This window comes from Falco biarmicus, chromosome 1, assembly GCF_023638135.1.
Source record: "Falco biarmicus isolate bFalBia1 chromosome 1, bFalBia1.pri, whole genome shotgun sequence".
Taxonomy (NCBI): domain Eukaryota; kingdom Metazoa; phylum Chordata; class Aves; order Falconiformes; family Falconidae; genus Falco; species Falco biarmicus.
Window position 1 is genome coordinate 18,665,646 of NC_079288.1, and position 17,607 is coordinate 18,683,252.

At 38.4% G+C, this 17,607-nt stretch overlaps 1 protein-coding gene across 4 annotated transcripts in view; it reads left to right on the forward strand.

Annotated features, from left to right (window-relative positions):
* NCOR1 (nuclear receptor corepressor 1) overlaps positions 1-17,607 on the forward strand; it is a 73,775-nt gene that overhangs the window by 42,473 nt on the left and 13,695 nt on the right. For all 4 annotated transcript variants that reach the window (XM_056331086.1, XM_056331078.1, XM_056331096.1 and 1 more), the window contains 17 exons: positions 324-386; positions 985-1,124; positions 1,866-1,992; positions 3,432-3,987; positions 5,966-6,095; positions 6,403-6,598; positions 9,061-9,234; positions 10,142-10,302; positions 10,698-10,818; positions 10,943-11,044; positions 11,544-11,641; positions 12,656-12,824; positions 13,390-13,530; positions 14,916-14,999; positions 15,441-15,697; positions 16,208-16,568; positions 17,110-17,334. In XM_056331086.1, coding sequence (XP_056187061.1) covers positions 324-386; positions 985-1,124; positions 1,866-1,992; positions 3,432-3,987; positions 5,966-6,095; positions 6,403-6,598; positions 9,061-9,234; positions 10,142-10,302; positions 10,698-10,818; positions 10,943-11,044; positions 11,544-11,641; positions 12,656-12,824; positions 13,390-13,530; positions 14,916-14,999; positions 15,441-15,697; positions 16,208-16,568; positions 17,110-17,334 — 3,105 coding nt within the window. The remainder of the gene's footprint in view (positions 1-323; positions 387-984; positions 1,125-1,865; positions 1,993-3,431; positions 3,988-5,965; positions 6,096-6,402; positions 6,599-9,060; positions 9,235-10,141; positions 10,303-10,697; positions 10,819-10,942; positions 11,045-11,543; positions 11,642-12,655; positions 12,825-13,389; positions 13,531-14,915; positions 15,000-15,440; positions 15,698-16,207; positions 16,569-17,109; positions 17,335-17,607) is intronic.

The window sequence follows — 17,607 nt, forward strand, 5'->3', positions numbered from 1 at the left end:
TTGCCGCTTTTAGTAGTTGATGGTAATTATTGACAGTTTAAATAAAATTTTAATGATATATATGCCCAAGTTACTTACAAGTCTTCCTTGACAGATAATTAATCATAGTTTTGTAGGCAGTTTGCTGAGATTGTGGTGGTTTCTACTATATCCCTAACTTGGTTAATGGAGATTGACTACTCCCCACTGACAAGAGCAGCTTTTCCAAGTGACGTGAACAAGCACTAATGTAAATAGATTAGTTAACTATGGGATGCATGATTGGTGCCATAATAGTGAAGCCTGCTCTTTTTTTCTGACTAGTGTCTTTGTTTCTCTTGCAGCTTCTGCAGAGCCTGTGGAGACATCCCGCTGGACAGAAGAAGAAATGGAAGTTGCTAAGAAAGGTAAACCTTGTAAAGCTTTGGACTTACTTCTGAATACTTGTATTCAGTAAATTATTATCATTTTGTAAATAAAAGTGCTGTGATTTTTTTGCAACACTGTGCTGAATGGATAATCTGAAGCTTGCTGTTGGTTGTTTGGTTTTTTTTTTTAAAAAAAGCAAACATCTAACGACAGGATCAGTTTTTTAAGACTTACATTGGCTTTTTTCATATGGGCTACTAAAGTAACTTATAAAAATTAAAAAATTCCTTTTGTATAAGACATGCTTTACATAAAGAAGCTAATGTAGTTTATAACTTGTCTGTTCATTTGGCAGATACTTTTATCTGTAAATTTTATGCATAAAATCAATATTTTAGAAGAGGTATTGTGTATTAGCAACGGCAAAGGGTTAAGTTTGAAGGCTTCATAAGCAGACATTCAAGTTGACACAGCTTTTTTTTGCCCCGTAAGTAGTTACCAAGTACGCGGTCATAGCTTAAGGGCAGCAGTACTTCTGCACCTTACCTTTGCATAGGCATTGTTGTTCCATTTATTTGGGTTTCGATAGCTGAATTATTTAATGTAGCAAATATTGGTTTTTGTATGTTTGAACAGGCCTAGTGGAACATGGACGAAACTGGGCAGCAATTGCAAAAATGGTTGGGACAAAAAGTGAAGCTCAGTGTAAGAACTTCTACTTCAACTATAAAAGGAGACACAATCTGGACAGCCTCCTCCAACAGCACAAACAGAAGGTAAGTGCAGTGGGCATTTAATATTTTGTAGCAGAAAACTTGGCATCTTTCTAAAGTAATACATAATGCTTCACTAAGAGTGCTTTGCAATCACCACTTGTTTCCTTTTCTACTTGTTTTTGTGGTGTGTCATAAATCTCCTAGAAAAGGCAGCTGATGCTCACTGACTGGTGATACTAATTGCTTCTTGCTTTAAAATGCAATAGAAAATTTTCTACCAGAACACTCAAGCCTGAAGAATGCTTTAGTGCTCTGAAAACCACATTCCTCATCAGCACACCAGCAGCTGTAGAAGTTCAGGTTATTGCTGTAGAATAGTTACCTTGAAACACAATAAACACTAACCTTACAAAATGAAGCAAGAGAATTGGTAGAAGACCAGGAACTGAAAGTTTTGGGGCATCTAAAGTAGAATCCTGAGTGTTTGAGTCCTCTAAACTATGGTGTTAAGCTAGTCTTCTGTCACTGAAGTGAAGAGCATCAGTATCTCTGTTTGCTACGGTGGCTCTGTTGTCCCCTAAACATACCTTGAGAGGGTGGTTTGTTCCCAAACTTATTTTTGATCAGGAGCAGCAAAAGCTGGCCTGAAGCTGAAAAAGTGTACCCCCTTGTGAGTGAATCTGTACTAAATAGAGATTCTCTGTCTTTCATTTCAACCTCAGATTAATAAATGAGAATGCATGTAAAAGGAAATAATACTTGCCAATTTTCAGTACAATGTAAATGCCGTGTCTTTATCAGTCTTCACGAAGGCCCCGTGAGGAGCGAGATGTATCACAGTGTGAGAGTGTAGCTTCGACTGTGTCGGCTCAGGAGGATGAAGACATTGAAGCATCTAACGAAGAAGAGAATCCAGAAGACAGTGAAGGTAACTTTTCTGGGAAGGAAGGTTACAGAAAGGGATCTATGTTTTGTGCCAATTAAATGCTCAGAAAGTTGTGTTCCACTACATAATGTAGGGCTCAAATCCTATGTTTCAGTTGGATTTTAGCAGTTGGAACTCGCTGGAGAGGAAAAAGCTTTTTTGGCATTGAGCAGCCTTAAGATGTTACTGCTTAATATTTTGAGAAGCTTTGAGTATGCTATCATCTAGAGGGTAAACAGTACCTGATAAAAAAAATTTGTACCTGTTGAAACAAGTTGAATCAAAGCTGTGTAACCTTTGCTAGTGGATAGTGTCAGTAAAGCTTCAGGCAGGCAAAGTTAATTGGTGGGTTTTTGTGGTTTGGTTTGGGTTTTTTTGGGGGGGGGTTGTTTGTTTTTATTTGTTGATTGCAACTGCTAATAATTCTGGGCACACAGCATCAGCCAGTCTTGGCCAGCCTTTTTTGGAGTTATAAGCAACAGAATTCATAAATGATGAATGAGAGAACATGGCTAAGTGTTGGGGATTTTGGTTTTTACTTGTTGGTATTTTTTTAAGCTGCAGAGTGTGTGTGTGTATAATTCAGCAAATTGTCCATTTCTATAATAAGTCAAAATTACTTGTTATACAGATGGGTAGGTTAAAAGTGATGGATCCTTATTGCATCCTTTTATTTAACAAACATGGTTAAAATGTTTATGTGATTGTAAAGAATGAAGACTCTTATCAGAAGATAAGATTTGAATATAACATCTATGTTCTAGGTGTTGCCATAGTTTTTCATAATGTTTTTATTTATCTATAAGCTATTTATAATATAATGGAGTTCATGAACTAGACTAAAAAGAGGAGGAAGGATCTTTACTACAAAAACCTATAATTGGAATCCAATTGTTGATGCCATTTATACCTTTCACAGAGCAAAGATGACATTTTCAAGAAAACCATAATTCATAAAGGAGGTAAACTACAACTGTTAACTTACAACAAGAATTGGAAGTCAGCATGTGTATAAAATGTGACTGATTTTCATGTAAAATTAGTGGTTTGCCACTTCTGCCAGTGATGCCTCTAAAACCAGTTAATTTAAATAATTAAAGCTGCACCTTTAGCTGCTCTGGGTGTTGACTCTAGTCTTGTGATAAAGCGGCATCATATATGGAAGTACCAACTCTGACACATGCACAAGAGTTTACTTGGCTGACGCGCTGTAAGATCAGAGCTAGCTAAGTAGCCTTACTTCTGTAATTGCAGTCTCCCTCCTTAACCTGTATCTGCTGATTTTTGGTTACTCTCCCCTTGGGAGTCATTTCTTGAGGGTGGTTGACTTGCGTTTTGGGACAGCAGACACATCTTTGATTATTCTAAAGAAGCGGTTCATCAAAGCCTGGTTGGATTTTATTAATGTTGAACCTTTATGCCAAAACTTTTTTTTTCCCCAGGTGCTGAAAACAGTTCTGATACAGAAAGTGCTCCATCTCCAACTCCAGCAGAACCTGCTAAACCAAGTGAAGAAACTCAGTCTGAGAGCGCTGCTTCAAAAGTAACCACTGAAGCGACAGCAGAACAAGAATCTACCATTAAACCTGCAACCAGCACATCTCCCTCCTTAACAGCCCAAAGCGTATCAACAGCTGAAAGTCAGACCCCTGAGCCACAGGTTAAGGAAGAAATAAATAATGAGGCAGAAGAGCCTATGGAAGTTGACAACAGAAGCCATCCAGTTGAAGCTAAGCCTGTGATTACTCTTCCAGTACATACCAAAGTAGAACCTGTAGAGACTGAAATGAGGCTACCAGAGAATATTCAAGTGAAAATAGAGAGTGATACCAAAGAGAGAGAGATGGAGAAACCCAAGGAAAAGTCCGAACCAGAAGAAATGGACTACAGTCTGTCACAACCAGTTAATACAGCGAGACAGGAATCCCATTCAGATAATGATTCGAGTGCCACCTGTAGTGCTGATGAGGAAGTTGATGGAGAACCTGACAGACAAGGGTGAGTTTAATTTAGTGTTGAAATATTGCCATCTTTTCAGAAGTTGTTTAAAAAGTGGTTTTACTTAACAGCGATCCAAAACCTATCATTGATAGCACCATTTTTGTTACGAGTTTGTAATAGGGAAAGAATTTTTAAAGATTCTTTTCTGGAAGTGCAACAGAGGGAAATGCTGATGTAAAATTTTGATGAAAAGCCAAAAGAAGAGTCTTCTAACGCAAGATAAGGCAAAATTCTGTGGTGATATACTGACTAGGTAGGTAGCAAACTAGCACAACTACCCAGAAAGCTAGAGAATAGGGGAAGCTGAGCCATTTGGGCTCTGTTCAGAGCATGGGAATTCTGTTAAACAGTTACCTGGAAAGGACAGCTGCTTACTGAAACAATGAAAATTGGCTAAAGCAAGAAAAAAGATTCAAGATGCTCCTGGCATGGTTTTCTGTGATAAGTAGCTCTGTGGTACTTCTGGTGGGGAGGGGAAGTTCTTGCTGCTGCAGGATTTTCTGATGCACAGCTATTTACTTAAATTTTTTTAGTTGGTCACTGATTTTTAATGGGGGGAATTTTGTAAATGCCCCCATCTACCCAAGAAACTCAACCGTGTAACTGGGTCTGTACTGAAGTTCTTTGCTTTGGTTTGGTTTTGTTGATATGTTACTTTTACACTTAAGAACAAATCTACATGTTCGGAAGTAGGTTTGGAATACTTTTTATATTGTGATTGGGTAATGTGGGGTTTTAATTCCTTTTAGTGAAAAACTGTTTGGATATAGGCACAGAAATTTGGAGGTGGAGTTGTTCTAATTGATTCTTGCTCTCATAGCTCAGTTTAGTAGAATGCATCCAAAACTCCTTGAGTTTGACAGGGAAAATAGCTTGAATATATCTTCTAGTAGGAGATAAAATTTGTTTTTTAAAAAATAAAAATCTAAGGGCATAAAATGTTGATATTTTAGTTACCTTTTAACATTTCATGTTTATTTGCTTGTATAGCCTCTGGAGTCCTGTACCCAACTACTGTCATTGAATCAACCAGTAGAACTGAATCTCTTGAAGGCTATTGATAATAGAGTAGTGGAAGTATTTCTCTTACCAGTCAGTGTCCATAAATGAACGGGCAAGTGTCCTGAGAAATGGATGACCTCTTTCTCCGAAGTGTACAGTGTGTTCATGCAAACTTCCTAGTTCTGGGAACTTAGCCGTAAACACTGCGGATAACCTACATGAGTATACAGGGCTTTAAACGGACAATGCTGCATGTCTTTGGAACCGTTTATCTTTTGGGGGATGGCTGACACCACTGATAATATTCAAAGTCTTTTTAGTGTTCTGTTAGTGCAATTTCTATGTAACCACAGTACAGCATCAGAGCCAATGCCCCCTCCCTCTCAGTGGTCTTAATATACACACAGTACCAAGGATAGATGTTAAATGTCAAAAGTATCCAGTGTCATCGTACTGCATGTGATCTTTGGAAGAGTGCAGTTGATAGTGTTTCTGCACTCTCTTGCCTCTTCAGACATCATCTTTCCACTTCACAAATATATTAGCCCTCCGTGTGAGAGTAGTCTATTGTATATTACTAATTATTTCTTTCCTGTGGACTAAATATATCCAGGTCTTCCCATCTATTCCCCCCCCCCCCCCCCCCCCCCAAGCATTTTCTATAAAGACGGTTGCATTGTTATAGTACTGTGCATATAGAAAGTGCATACATAAATTTCTGGTAGGGGAGATTCTGAACACTTCTTTTGGTATTTCTGTTTTCTTATAAAAATACAGCATCTGTTGGCTACTCTACCAGTTGTGCTGTGGGACAAAACATAACATGGTTCTGATTTTCCAGCTGTTTGTCCAGTGTGTTAAATGTGTTGGGTTTTTGAAGTTAAAAGGCATACTTTTGCCTGTAAAATTTTTAAGATGTTTAATCTTGGTCTGTTTGGTGATATTTTCCCCTTCTTTCTATCTCTTTTTCCAGTATCTTCAGCAGGGAGTCAAAGCCCTCACTGTTAAATCCCGCTGGGTCAATACTGGTATCATCCACGATAAAGCAAGGGCAGATGGATCTGCAACAGCTTCACCACCGAGCTGCTGTCATACCACCTATGGTATGGGGTATTTAAGTGATATTTGTAGGAGTATATGTTGTCCCTAAAACTAATCGCAATACTAAAGCAGCAAAAGGTTGTGAAACAAATGTAGTAGTACATGATTTGCTTTGTTAGCCTGCTTTTGAGGGGGAAAGTAAGTTAAGTACAAATAAATACACAAGTAATAGCTTCAAAACAGGTGTGGACCATTTGAAACACTCATATATAGACTACAGCTGCTGCAGTGGAGGCATTGAGCACGATAGTTAGTTTGGTAAGTACCTGTATTAATGTATGTACTGTTAATACCTCTCTGTCCTTGTAGGTTTCTTGCAGTCCCTGTACTGTTCCTGTTGGAACACCAGTGAGTGGTTACGCGCTGTATCAACGGCACATTAAAGCAATGCATGAGTCAGCGCTGCTGGAAGAGCAACGCCAGAGGCAAGAGCAGCTGGATATGGAGTATCGAAGTGCTGTAAGCCCTTGTGGCACTTCCAAGAGCCCTAATGTTGAGTGGGAAGGTAGGTGTTTTCACACCTGTTGTGGAAATAGCTACATTTTATGTCCATGTGTTACTCTGCTGCCTCATTTAAGAATGAAAGTTTAGTGTACCAATAATTACCTATAGCTTTCTGGTGAAGGCACTTGATTGAAGGAACCTGGCTACTACAGAAATCCTGCTTCAGGTACAGTGCTGGAGAACTACCTGTAGCCCCTCTAGATAAGGTGGAAAAACTGGCTCCATTTGGGTTAAATTAAAAAATGAGTTGTTCCAACAGAGAGAGATTCAGAAAGGCAAGGTGTGCAGGTGGAGGACCCAGATAACTGCCTGTTCTGGCCCCTTTCAGGAGCTTAAGGTGAAGATGGGAGACAATTACTAAAGAACTGTGGGTGCAATTAAAAGGAATGTTTTACTGCACTGGAGCACGTACATGGACATTGAGCCCTGGAGTGGGGCACAAAAGTCTGGTAAAACTCTGCTACCGTAGCCTGTCTGTCCACAGAAGGGCTGTGTGAAAAGTTCTTTCCCATGGGAATAGGATGGTTGGTTGCTTTTGTATATAGAGAGGATACTTAGAGGCAGGGTTTGAACTGAACTGAATGTGGCTCTAGTGTGACCTTCAATATAGAACAAGATAAAAACTGCCTAGAGAACCTGTCAGGGTGACTAAATAAGGACATAGCTGTTACTGTTGCTGGTAGCAGGAAAGTGATTTGGATGGACGGTGTATGTTCCATCATCCAACTTACTGTTTAAAAGCCAAAGGATGCATTTATTAGCTTTCACTAGGCATTCATATTATGCTTTCTGTCTGTATATGTTGGCTATATTTTCATTCTTTGAACTGAAATTATTTTAATTCTATCAACATCTTGCAAATTACAAACAGCCTAGCAAAAGATATCTTTTCGGTTTTGTGCAAGAAAAGCATATTCTGTGGGAGGCCCAGTTCTGTACTAAGTGTGTAACTTTTACCTCTTCCTTTTCTAGCAAAGAAAACATAGCTCAACAAACTGTATGTTGTAACAAGGGAATAAACAGAGTAAGATTAATGTGCTGAATGTTAGTATTAAGAGATATCATCACAGTTGCATAATTTGCATTTTTTAGATATTATATTCTTGTGTGCTGTTTCTCTTGTCTCTGCAGTGTTAGCAACATAAACTATCATGTTCTTTGAAACTCAAAAATCCATGTATTTAACATGCATAACAATTTTAAATTATGTTATGAAAATGCTTCACCTTAATTACTTTTAGCGAAATAAAATGGAAGAAGCAGAACCATTTTTTTACCTGTTAAAATAGCGAGAAGGGAGCTTGTAGATTTGTGGAGGGCAGGGTAAGATTGTGGGTTTTGGAAGTTTGCTTCTTTAGGTGGCAAGTCTGGGGTTGCTTAAAAGTACCATTTAACTGAATAACTCTTGGCATTGGCAGTACGGTATTATGAAGTGTGGGAAAGTTCTGGGGTGAAGTGTCTGCCAGCAAAAATCAAGGTGCTTGTCGGAGCCAGACAGAAAGGGAGAGTTGGTGTGGTTAATGTAAATGGGTTCTGCAAGCCTGGACGTCTTAATCTGAAAACTAGAAGGGGCTGAAATGTCATCAGATCATTTCAGCAGCCACTTCCTAAGATACACTGTGCACATGAAGCTTGTCCCCCAACTGCTGCATGCAGCGGAGAGCCCACAGGCTGCTTAAAACCGTTGCATTGCATACACTGGTACGCTGCCTGTGTTGTGGGGCATCCTGTCAAACTAAAGGGCCTGTTGTTGAATTGGCTTGTGACAACCTACACAGTACTCTATCATGAAATAAAATACTAAAGCTATTGTGGGATAATTAGTGCCATATTTCTTTGACTATGTCAAAGGTTAAAGTTAAAAATTTACAGCTGCAGTAGACTTGTTCAGGTTCGTAATACAGAGTACTTAAATTGTCCATTGCCAAGAAAAGAAAGGAATTTCTGAAGTTCTGCTACTAGATTTTTAATTTCTTAAATTTGGTAAAAATGTATTTTCCCTTAAACATCATTGATGGGCAATATTGGTATTTGAAATTTGATTTGTGACTTCTCTGGGCAAGCAAACAAGGAAGGGAGGCTTTTTGTCTGGTGGGATTGGCTTGTAGGTCTGGCTAAACTTGATGTGAACCTGGCTGATGCACAGGACTTGGAAAGGAATCTTCCTTAAATGAAAGTTTTTTCAATAGCAGAGCTTTCACTTAAAGGACCTAAAGGATCCAAGTACTGGTTTTCACATAGAGAAAGTATGACAGTTTTCCAAAGCTTTGGATATAGAAGTATAGACATAAGAACACATTAAGCTCTACTTTAATACTACTATTAAATTGAAAAGTTTGTACCTGATGAGTATATCTGACATAGGAGTCAGGCCCTTTGTTAAAACTGTGTTGTAAACTGGACCTTTTGCCTTCAATTTCTAATCCAGGGTTCGGTTCTTTCTGATAAATTTAACCTTCACAGGAAAACCGGTGGCCTATATGCCTTATGCTGAGGTCAAGCGAGCAATAGAACAGGAAGCACAAGTGCAAAATACAGCAACAAGGTCAGCATCACCATACAGGCTATCTCCAAGAGAAGTCAATAAAGCCTCTCCCCAGCCTGATATGAATGCAGCTCGCTATAGTGTCCCGCCAGGTAAATGTTTTGTTACATACATAGTGATAATGTAGTCTTTATTTGGAAGCTGGACTTCTGTGACTTGATGTAGTACCAAATTACTCAATAAACACTTCGTGAATTAGCAGAAGAAGGAAGTAGGCTGTGCATGTAAATAGGTGCTCAGGATTTTTCTAGCTCTGGCGAGGTTGTGGTTTTGTTCTTTTATTGCTACATCAGCTGCATAACGTGTATTTTATTAAGCAAATAGGATGATCTGAAAAGTATTAGAACAGCATAGGGCCGAAGTCGTCAAGAGTTTTTCAGCTTAATACAAATACCTCATATTCATGGGTGGCCTTTCTTATGAAGGGGGGAGTTGAGCAAAGAAGAAAGCTGCTGCTATCCTTGGCATTAGTTTCTGACTGTAATTTTTAATATTATAGTCTGAATGTTTTATAAAGCATTGAAATAACTGACAATTCTTAATTCTGAAACTTAGATTATTGCTTTTCCCTTCAGAGTATAATGTCATGCTAAGAAAAGACAAAATCAGGGAAGCTTAGATCATACTTGACTCAGTTGTGTTCCATTTAAAGAATAAGAACTTTCTTTAAAAACAGGAAGACAACAAAAAAACTTGAACATACCCTAGGCTGCTATTTTTAAAAGCTTATTTTTCAGAGTTTGCAATTCTACAGTGCAGCTTTTGCCATTCCTTTTTGAACTTTGATGCAAGGTTGGATATTCTCCATTCAGTTCCCATGTGTAACATACACTTGGACATAGTGAATTTTAGAGTGTAAATACAGCTTAGGTAGCTTTTGGGTATTGTGAGGCAATTCCCATCAGAAATTGTCAGATGACTGTGCTATTTCTGTTCTTGTCCCTCTAACAATTAGTAGAGCTGAAACAGACTAATGTTTCACGTACAATTTTCCCCCAGTTCTCCAGCCAGCACCTCACCAAGTAATAACCAACATACCTGAAGGAGTCCGCCTTCCAACAACTAGACCCACCAGACCACCACCACCACTCATTCCATCCTCCAAAACAAGTGTGCCATCAGAAAAACCTTCCTTCATCATGGGAGGCTCAATCTCACAAGTAAGAGAATTATTATTGGAAAACCTGTGCTTGCATTGATTTCTTTGCCCTTTTGCAACCTTCAACATCTCGTACTTGGTTATGTGTTCAGAGCATTATTACTTAAGACCTATACGTGCCACCTCTAAATGTCCAGGAATTACAGGTGCCTTAGAAAACAGAACATGTTGCAGTTCTTCACATTTAGGAGTGTGGTTGAGGGTGTCCAGTTTGGGTGAACTGTGTCCCCAAACGAATAGACACTACCCTCCTGGTGCTCTGTGCTTTGATACTTTGCAGCGGTGTGCTGTAGCATTTTGAGACGGGATCATTAGCATTAGCATTCTTCTTTAAACATAGATGTGAATCTTCATTCCAGAAACAAGAGGTAACATATAATATATTTGTTGTTTCAGGGGACACCTGGCACTTACTTAACATCCCATAGTCAAGCTTCCTACACCCAAGAAACTGCAAAGCCATCGGTGGGTTCTATATCTCTTGGGCTGCCAAGGCAGCAGGAGTCAGCCAAATCTGGTAAGAAAATAAAAGCTTATGTGTTTTATATAGACTAATGATCTAAAATTAAAGAAAGTTAAAAAAAAAAAAAAAAAAAAGCACCAAAACCACCCAAACTTTTCCTTTTTCTTCTTCTGAATAGCTTCCCTGCCCTATATCAAACAAGAAGAATTTTCTCCCAGAAGCCAGAATTCCCAACCTGAGGGACTCCTGGTCAGGGCACAACATGAAAGTGTGGTTCGAGGTAAAGAAAGTCATACGGATTAAGAAACTTTGTCGGAGCCTGAGAAAACTGAGAGAATTAACTTCTAGAGCTCAAACTGCTGAACTGTTATTTTTAAGTATTACATGATTAATCTGCTCCCTATTTTCCGAGGCATGTGTAGTTGTAACTCGCTCCTCCTGTCTGCATGTCTCATTTAAAAACATTTGTTTCAAGGCATGCCAACTTCAAAATTAAGTCGCTCAGTAGAGCATAAGCAGAGCAATACATGAAATATCCAAATACATCAAAAGAAAAGAAACTAAATACCATGGATTAATGCTGTAGAAGACTTTTAGCCGGTAGAAGGCTATGTTAAAAGAGGAAGTTGTCTAACTGCCTCAAATGCATGCTGTTACACTGAAATTTCCCTCTATTGTGGTGTAAACTAACAGTTCTCACTAGAGTCTTTAATGACTTCAAATAGAGCAGCTTTTCTTTATGCTGTTATTTATCAGGATGTCTTACTATTTCAAATCAGGTACCACAACGATACAGGAGGGAAGTATAACGCGAGGAACTCCAACCAATAAAGTTTCTGTTGAGACCATTCCTTCTTTGAGAGGCTCCATAACTCAGGTAATTTTCCCCTTACTGAGAAGGCTGTAGCAAACCAGCATATTTAAACTCTCACCTTGAATGTATTTGCATGTCTGAAAAAGTAAATTAATATCACAGAGTAGGCACTGCCTTGAAAAAAGAAATTTTAATACAATCAGATGGTCAAATCCCACTACTGCTGAAGTCAGCATTGCCATGATTTCATCTTAGAATCATACAATCATTTAGGTTGAAAAATTCTTTTAAGGTCATTGAGTCCAACCTTTAATCCAGCACTGCCAAACCCCCCACTAAACCATGTCCCCAAGCACCACACATACACGTGTTTTAAACACATCTCAAGATGGTGACTCAGCCACTTCTTTGGGCAGCCTGTTCCAATGCTTGACATATATATGAGTCTTTAAACTTTTTAAATAAAACCACCAAAGCCTTTGGTATACTTAACTGAAGGCTTATTAGCAACTTCCCTGAAAACACAGCTGAGTTCAAATATTAAAATCAACTGTAAGCAGTCTTGCACAGATGCTATTTAAAGCCAAAAAGGTAAGTTAATCCCTTTTGTCTCATCATTTTTTAAATGCTCCTGGTTTGGTTGACATGGGATCTCTACTTATGGAGAGGAGCAGTAACAATTTCCTCTGAGATGGATAGGTTTCATTACTTTGCATAGGAATGAAACTTAATGGCACCATTAAGTATGTAGTGTGTTATCTGCCCCCTAAATGGTATTATAGGGTAAATGTTCTAGGCCATGAAATACTTTTGTAATACAGCACTCCCTATTCTTCTTTCTTTGTTTTTTAACAAGGTAGCAAATTGCCTACAAATGATCTTACCAATATTTAGGTAAAATGTCTAATAATAGAGGCAGAAGTTTAAGCCATACTGCTTGGTAAAATAATTGGTTTTCTAGATCTAAAATATGTTGTGGGTTTTGTTGTTGCAGGTTTTTTTTCCCCTCTTCACTGCTCCCTATTCTCTTAAATAAACACACATGTTCTGAATTATATTTGATTGATTTAAACGCAGGGTACACCAGCGCTGTCCCAGTCTGGCATAGCAGCTGATGCGTTATTGAAGGGAACTATCACCCGGCTAGCTACAGAAGACAGCAGCCCAGAAAAGTGCCGAGAGGAAGCTTCAGCCAAAGGCCATGTTATTTATGAAGGCAAAAGTGGGCATATTTTATCTTACGATAGTGAGTATTTGTGTATTCTACTGGATCAAAGTCAAGGCTACAGCAGGTTCTGCTTCTTTAATCCATAGCTGGAGTGTGTCTGCTTCCAAGTGGAGAGGTATAAACCGCAGTCACTGGGGTGCTGTCTGGGAGAATATTGGCCTGTCTGTGTTTTTGAGGGTAGGAGAATTAAAGTGATCCAGAAACCGTGCCTGTGTTCTGAGGAGTCTCCTGTACCATCTATTTAAAATATAGTTAAACTATTTAATTTCTGTGCCATTAATTTCCAATTTTTCATGGAATATTTTTATTTTGAAAGGTTAAACCACCAAGTTTAAAATTATCAAAATCAAAAGAAATGTATCCTTTAACTTTGAACTTCAGTTGAAATATTGATGAATGAGTAACTTTTAACAAACCATAAAAAAAAATATTTTTAAGGTTGAGATTTAATGTTACAATGTTATATTGAAGTTATGATGTTAAAATATTAAATGAACGGTGCTCTCTTTAAATGAGTGCTCTTGCATCTTTTTTTTTTATTATTGTCCATGTTTCCTAACTGTACTGTTGTGAATTTTGCTAGCTATTAAAAATGTTCGTGAAGGAACAAGGAGTCCAAGAACTGCACATGAAATTGGTTTAAAGAGAAGCTATGATACAATGGAAGGAAATATAAAGCAAGGAATGTCAATGCGGGAATCTCCGGTGTCTGCACCGCTGGAAGGTAAAAATGGCAGCTTCCAAGGTGTTCTGTGTTTTATCCAAACCTTTCTGCATTGATGTAAGAGTATTTAGAGTTATTTTATGGAGCAGACTGAAGGAGAAATTAGATTGAAATCTTACACCACTAACCAAATCCATGTAATAACCACTGCAATTAAAACATGCTGGAAATATGACTGGAATAGATACTAGTTTTCCTTTTTGTTTTGCTGCTGTGTTCCCGTAACTGCAGGTAGTTCAGGTAGCACTTACTCCTCTCAGTAGGTCTGACACATCTGACTGGCTCTTCACAGTCCCAGTGGGTTGTGTAGAGCTCACACAACACGGAGTCCTACTGGCAGGGACTCCATGGGCACACCGGATAGTTAAATATTGGTCTCAGCCATGGCATAGTAACTTGATAACACATTGGCATGACCTTCTGCATTCCTGCAATAAACCTCTTCGATTATGCCAAGCAGGAGACTTGCACAGCTGCTGTAGCCTGCTTCAGGGCATCCCTATTATTATTTTGATTTAATAAACTGTAATCAAACTAAGCCTGCAAAGGTCAAGTCAGGCCTGTATAACTTTTCTGATTTTATTAAAAAATACAAATGCAAGAGAATGTTTCATGCCTAAACTATTGTGTCTTAAAGTGCATTTTGTCCCATCTTTGAGTAGGCTTTAAAGACTATTTTGTGTATGTTTTTATCAGATGGAACAATATGAGTAAGGGGTTTCTAGACTGTATGTAGAAATTCAGCATTGCCTTTAAGTCACTGATGCATTTGGCTGGTCTTCAGGCTCTTTTGGCATACCAGAAGCTGCTCTGATACTTTTATGCTGTATCTTGTCACTCTGACACATTTTTTCCATCCTCAAACCATGGAAGATTAGGAGTTCTTTGGGGGTTTGATTTGCATTCCTACTGTAGGAACAGTAAATTCAACCCTTCCCAGATGATTCAATGTGCACTTTGATTAATTGGAGGATGCTGAGGTATATTTTGGGGTGTTTTTTCTTTTTGTTCCGCTTACCTAGTAAAAAAAGGTGTTTATGATGGGAAGGAAACTGGAGTGTAAGAGAAGCAGTGACTGCTTTTGGGACAAGAGTTAAGCTTAATTATAAAAAAAACCCCTTCTGTTTTCCAAATCTGTTAAAACTTGCAACCGTGTAATAGTGTGAATATTTGAACTGGAAGATTATTTTTTTTAAGACAGGATGGTGTTTATAACATGTTGATACAATGCCTAGCATACTGAGGCTGGGCCCTCTGGGCACTACTGTGATGCAGATGCTATCTGTGATGTATGTCAGAAGGAGGAGGGGTTTTGTTGTTTTGGGGATTATTATTTTTTTTTAACACTTGTTTAATTTGCTAAATTATGTTCATTTTAATTTTAGGTTTAATATGCCGTGCACTGCCTAGGGGTAGCCCACATGCTGAACTAAAAGAGAGGACAGTGTTGTCTGGCTCTATAATGCAAGGTAATGTATTGCAGGTTTACAAAACAAGCATTAATTACATCCCAAAAAACTTGGATTACTGAACCTTAAAACTGTTATTGACAATAGTAGCTGTGTTAAAGGTGGAACTTCTTCTCTTAAACATGTTTTCAGAGCGTAAATGAGTAGCTTTCTGATATGCTGTATACAAAGCTAGTGTGCAAACATAGCGTTTTATTTCTTTTTGGAAAACAGATTTATTTATTTTTAAAATGAACACTTGGTAATTAGCACTTTTTTTTTTAATGAACACTAACAGTTCCCCAGACCTTTGATGTATGGTATTTCCTTTATTCCAGCATCTGAAGTAACTTGGGTTGCTTTCAGTAATATATTGAATAATTGTCCACTATTATTTTTGTGGTGATTTAATAATCTCATTTAATTTAGTTCCAGTAATGTGACTCTTTCTTTCTGTAAAAGGCACACCAAGAACAACAGCTGAAAGTTTTGAAGAAGGCTTGAAATACCCTAAACAGATTAAGAGAGAGTCACCTCCCATCAGGACATTTGAAGGAGCCATTACTAAGGGGAAACCATATGATGGAGTCACTACTATAAAGGAAATGGGTCGTTCCATCCATGAAATCCCAAGACAGGACCTATTAAGCCAGGAAAGTCGCAAGACTCCTGAAATGGTGCAGACGACCAGGCCAATCATAGAAGGCTCCATATCTCAGGTAAATACAAAAAGCATATTTTAAATACCTCCAGGGGTGGTGACTCCACCACCTCCCTGGGCAGCCTGTGCCAGTGCTTGAAAACCATTTCAGTGAAGTTTTTCTTAATATCTAGGCTTTACCCAGGGAAGCATACATCCATCCAAGGCATGAGCAAGCCAATTTCTCCAGGAGATGCGGTGGCTGCTAGTCGTACAGTAGCTTACAGACTCAGGAGTGAATCAATTCAGATTTAAATAATTACAAATCGAGAGTGTGTGTGTGTGTTAGTTTTAAGAAAGCTACCAACTTACAAAGCTTAAAAATATTTTCCATGTATTAGAAAAATCCTGTAGGGAACGCATTGCAAGCAAATGTGAGAGAACTGACAAATAACAATTGGTAAGATCCAGTTGTATTCCGTACAGATACGATAAAAGCGGTGAACTATGATATCAGCAACGTGAGATTTTTTTAGCACAAGTGAAACATTGGCAGGATAACCTTAGCTGATCTTTGTCTCCTTTTCAGGGCACACCCATAAAATATGAAAGCAACTCTGGCCAGTCTGCCATCAAACATAACGTAAAATCTTTAATCACTGGACCAAGCAAGCTACCCCGTGGAATGCCTCAGCTGGAAATGGTGCCAGAAAACGTGAAGGTGGTGGAGCGAGGAAAATATGAAGATGTGAAGACCGGGGATGCAGTACGTTCCCGTCACACGTCAGTAGTCAGCTCTGGTCCCTCTGTTCTCAGGTCAACTCTTCATGAAACTCCCAAATCACAGCTGAGCCCTGGGATTTATGATGATACCAATGCTCGGAGGACACCTGTGAACTATCAGAGTCCAATGTCCAGGAGTTCACCCATGATGAATAGAGTTAGTGAGGGTATGTTATTCCTATCCAAAGTAAGACAAGAAGTTTTAATGATTTAATTTTAAACTTACTTTTAAACTGGTTCCTGTAATCCATTCTACTTTCTTTTATTCTAACGGCTTCTCTCACTTTGGAGGCTGACTAGAAGGGATTTTAGAAAGCTGCAAGCTGTTAATTGAAATAAAATCTGCCATATTGTAGCATGGAGGTGGGAAGGCAATTCAGTTCCAATTTGCATTTGATTCTGGATCACATTTAGAGGGTTACTTACGAGGGTAATGTTTTAAGGGCAGAAGCTATTGCTGAATTGCAGAGTTATCTAGATGACGAACATAGTATGGTGAAGTGTAAGCAATCTTAGTGTCAGGATTTTTAGGTTTAGGATTTGGATTTTTCACCAGAGATAGTTTGTGATATAAAATATTCTCTGTGTTTTAACGTATCAGATTGCAGCGTCCTCTAGAACATTCCTTGGCAGCCAGTGTATAATTACAGCTGAATTTTCTATGGAAAAATATGTATTTTATTAATTTGGGGTTTTCATTGTTTTTAGCTGGAATATCTTCTGGGAAGCCAGCAAATCACGAAAGGAAAAACACACTTACTCCAACACAGAGGGAGAGTGTGCCAGCAAAATCTCCAGTCTCAGGGGTTGATCCTGTAGTAACTCACAGTCCTTTTGACCCTCATCACAGAGGAGCAACACCTGAAGTTTATAGGAGTCACCTCCCTCCTCATTTAGATCCTGCTATGCCATTTCATAGGGCTCTGGATCCTGGTAAATATGTTTGTGTTGGGTTTTTTAGTTTTAGAAAAATCATATGATTTGCCCAGAAAAGATACCTTTAAATGGTAATTAGTAATAGCCAGATATAACTTATAAGAAGTTATATATATACACAGTGTTGTGGTTTGATTTCAGTTTAGCGGAGGTTTAATATCTAACCAGGAAACTTATTAAAAATACTGTTGTATAACACTCTAACTTTCTTTTAGAAGCTGCCAGGTTGCTGCTTTTTTGTTAATAAGTTCAAACAGTATTTTTAGATAA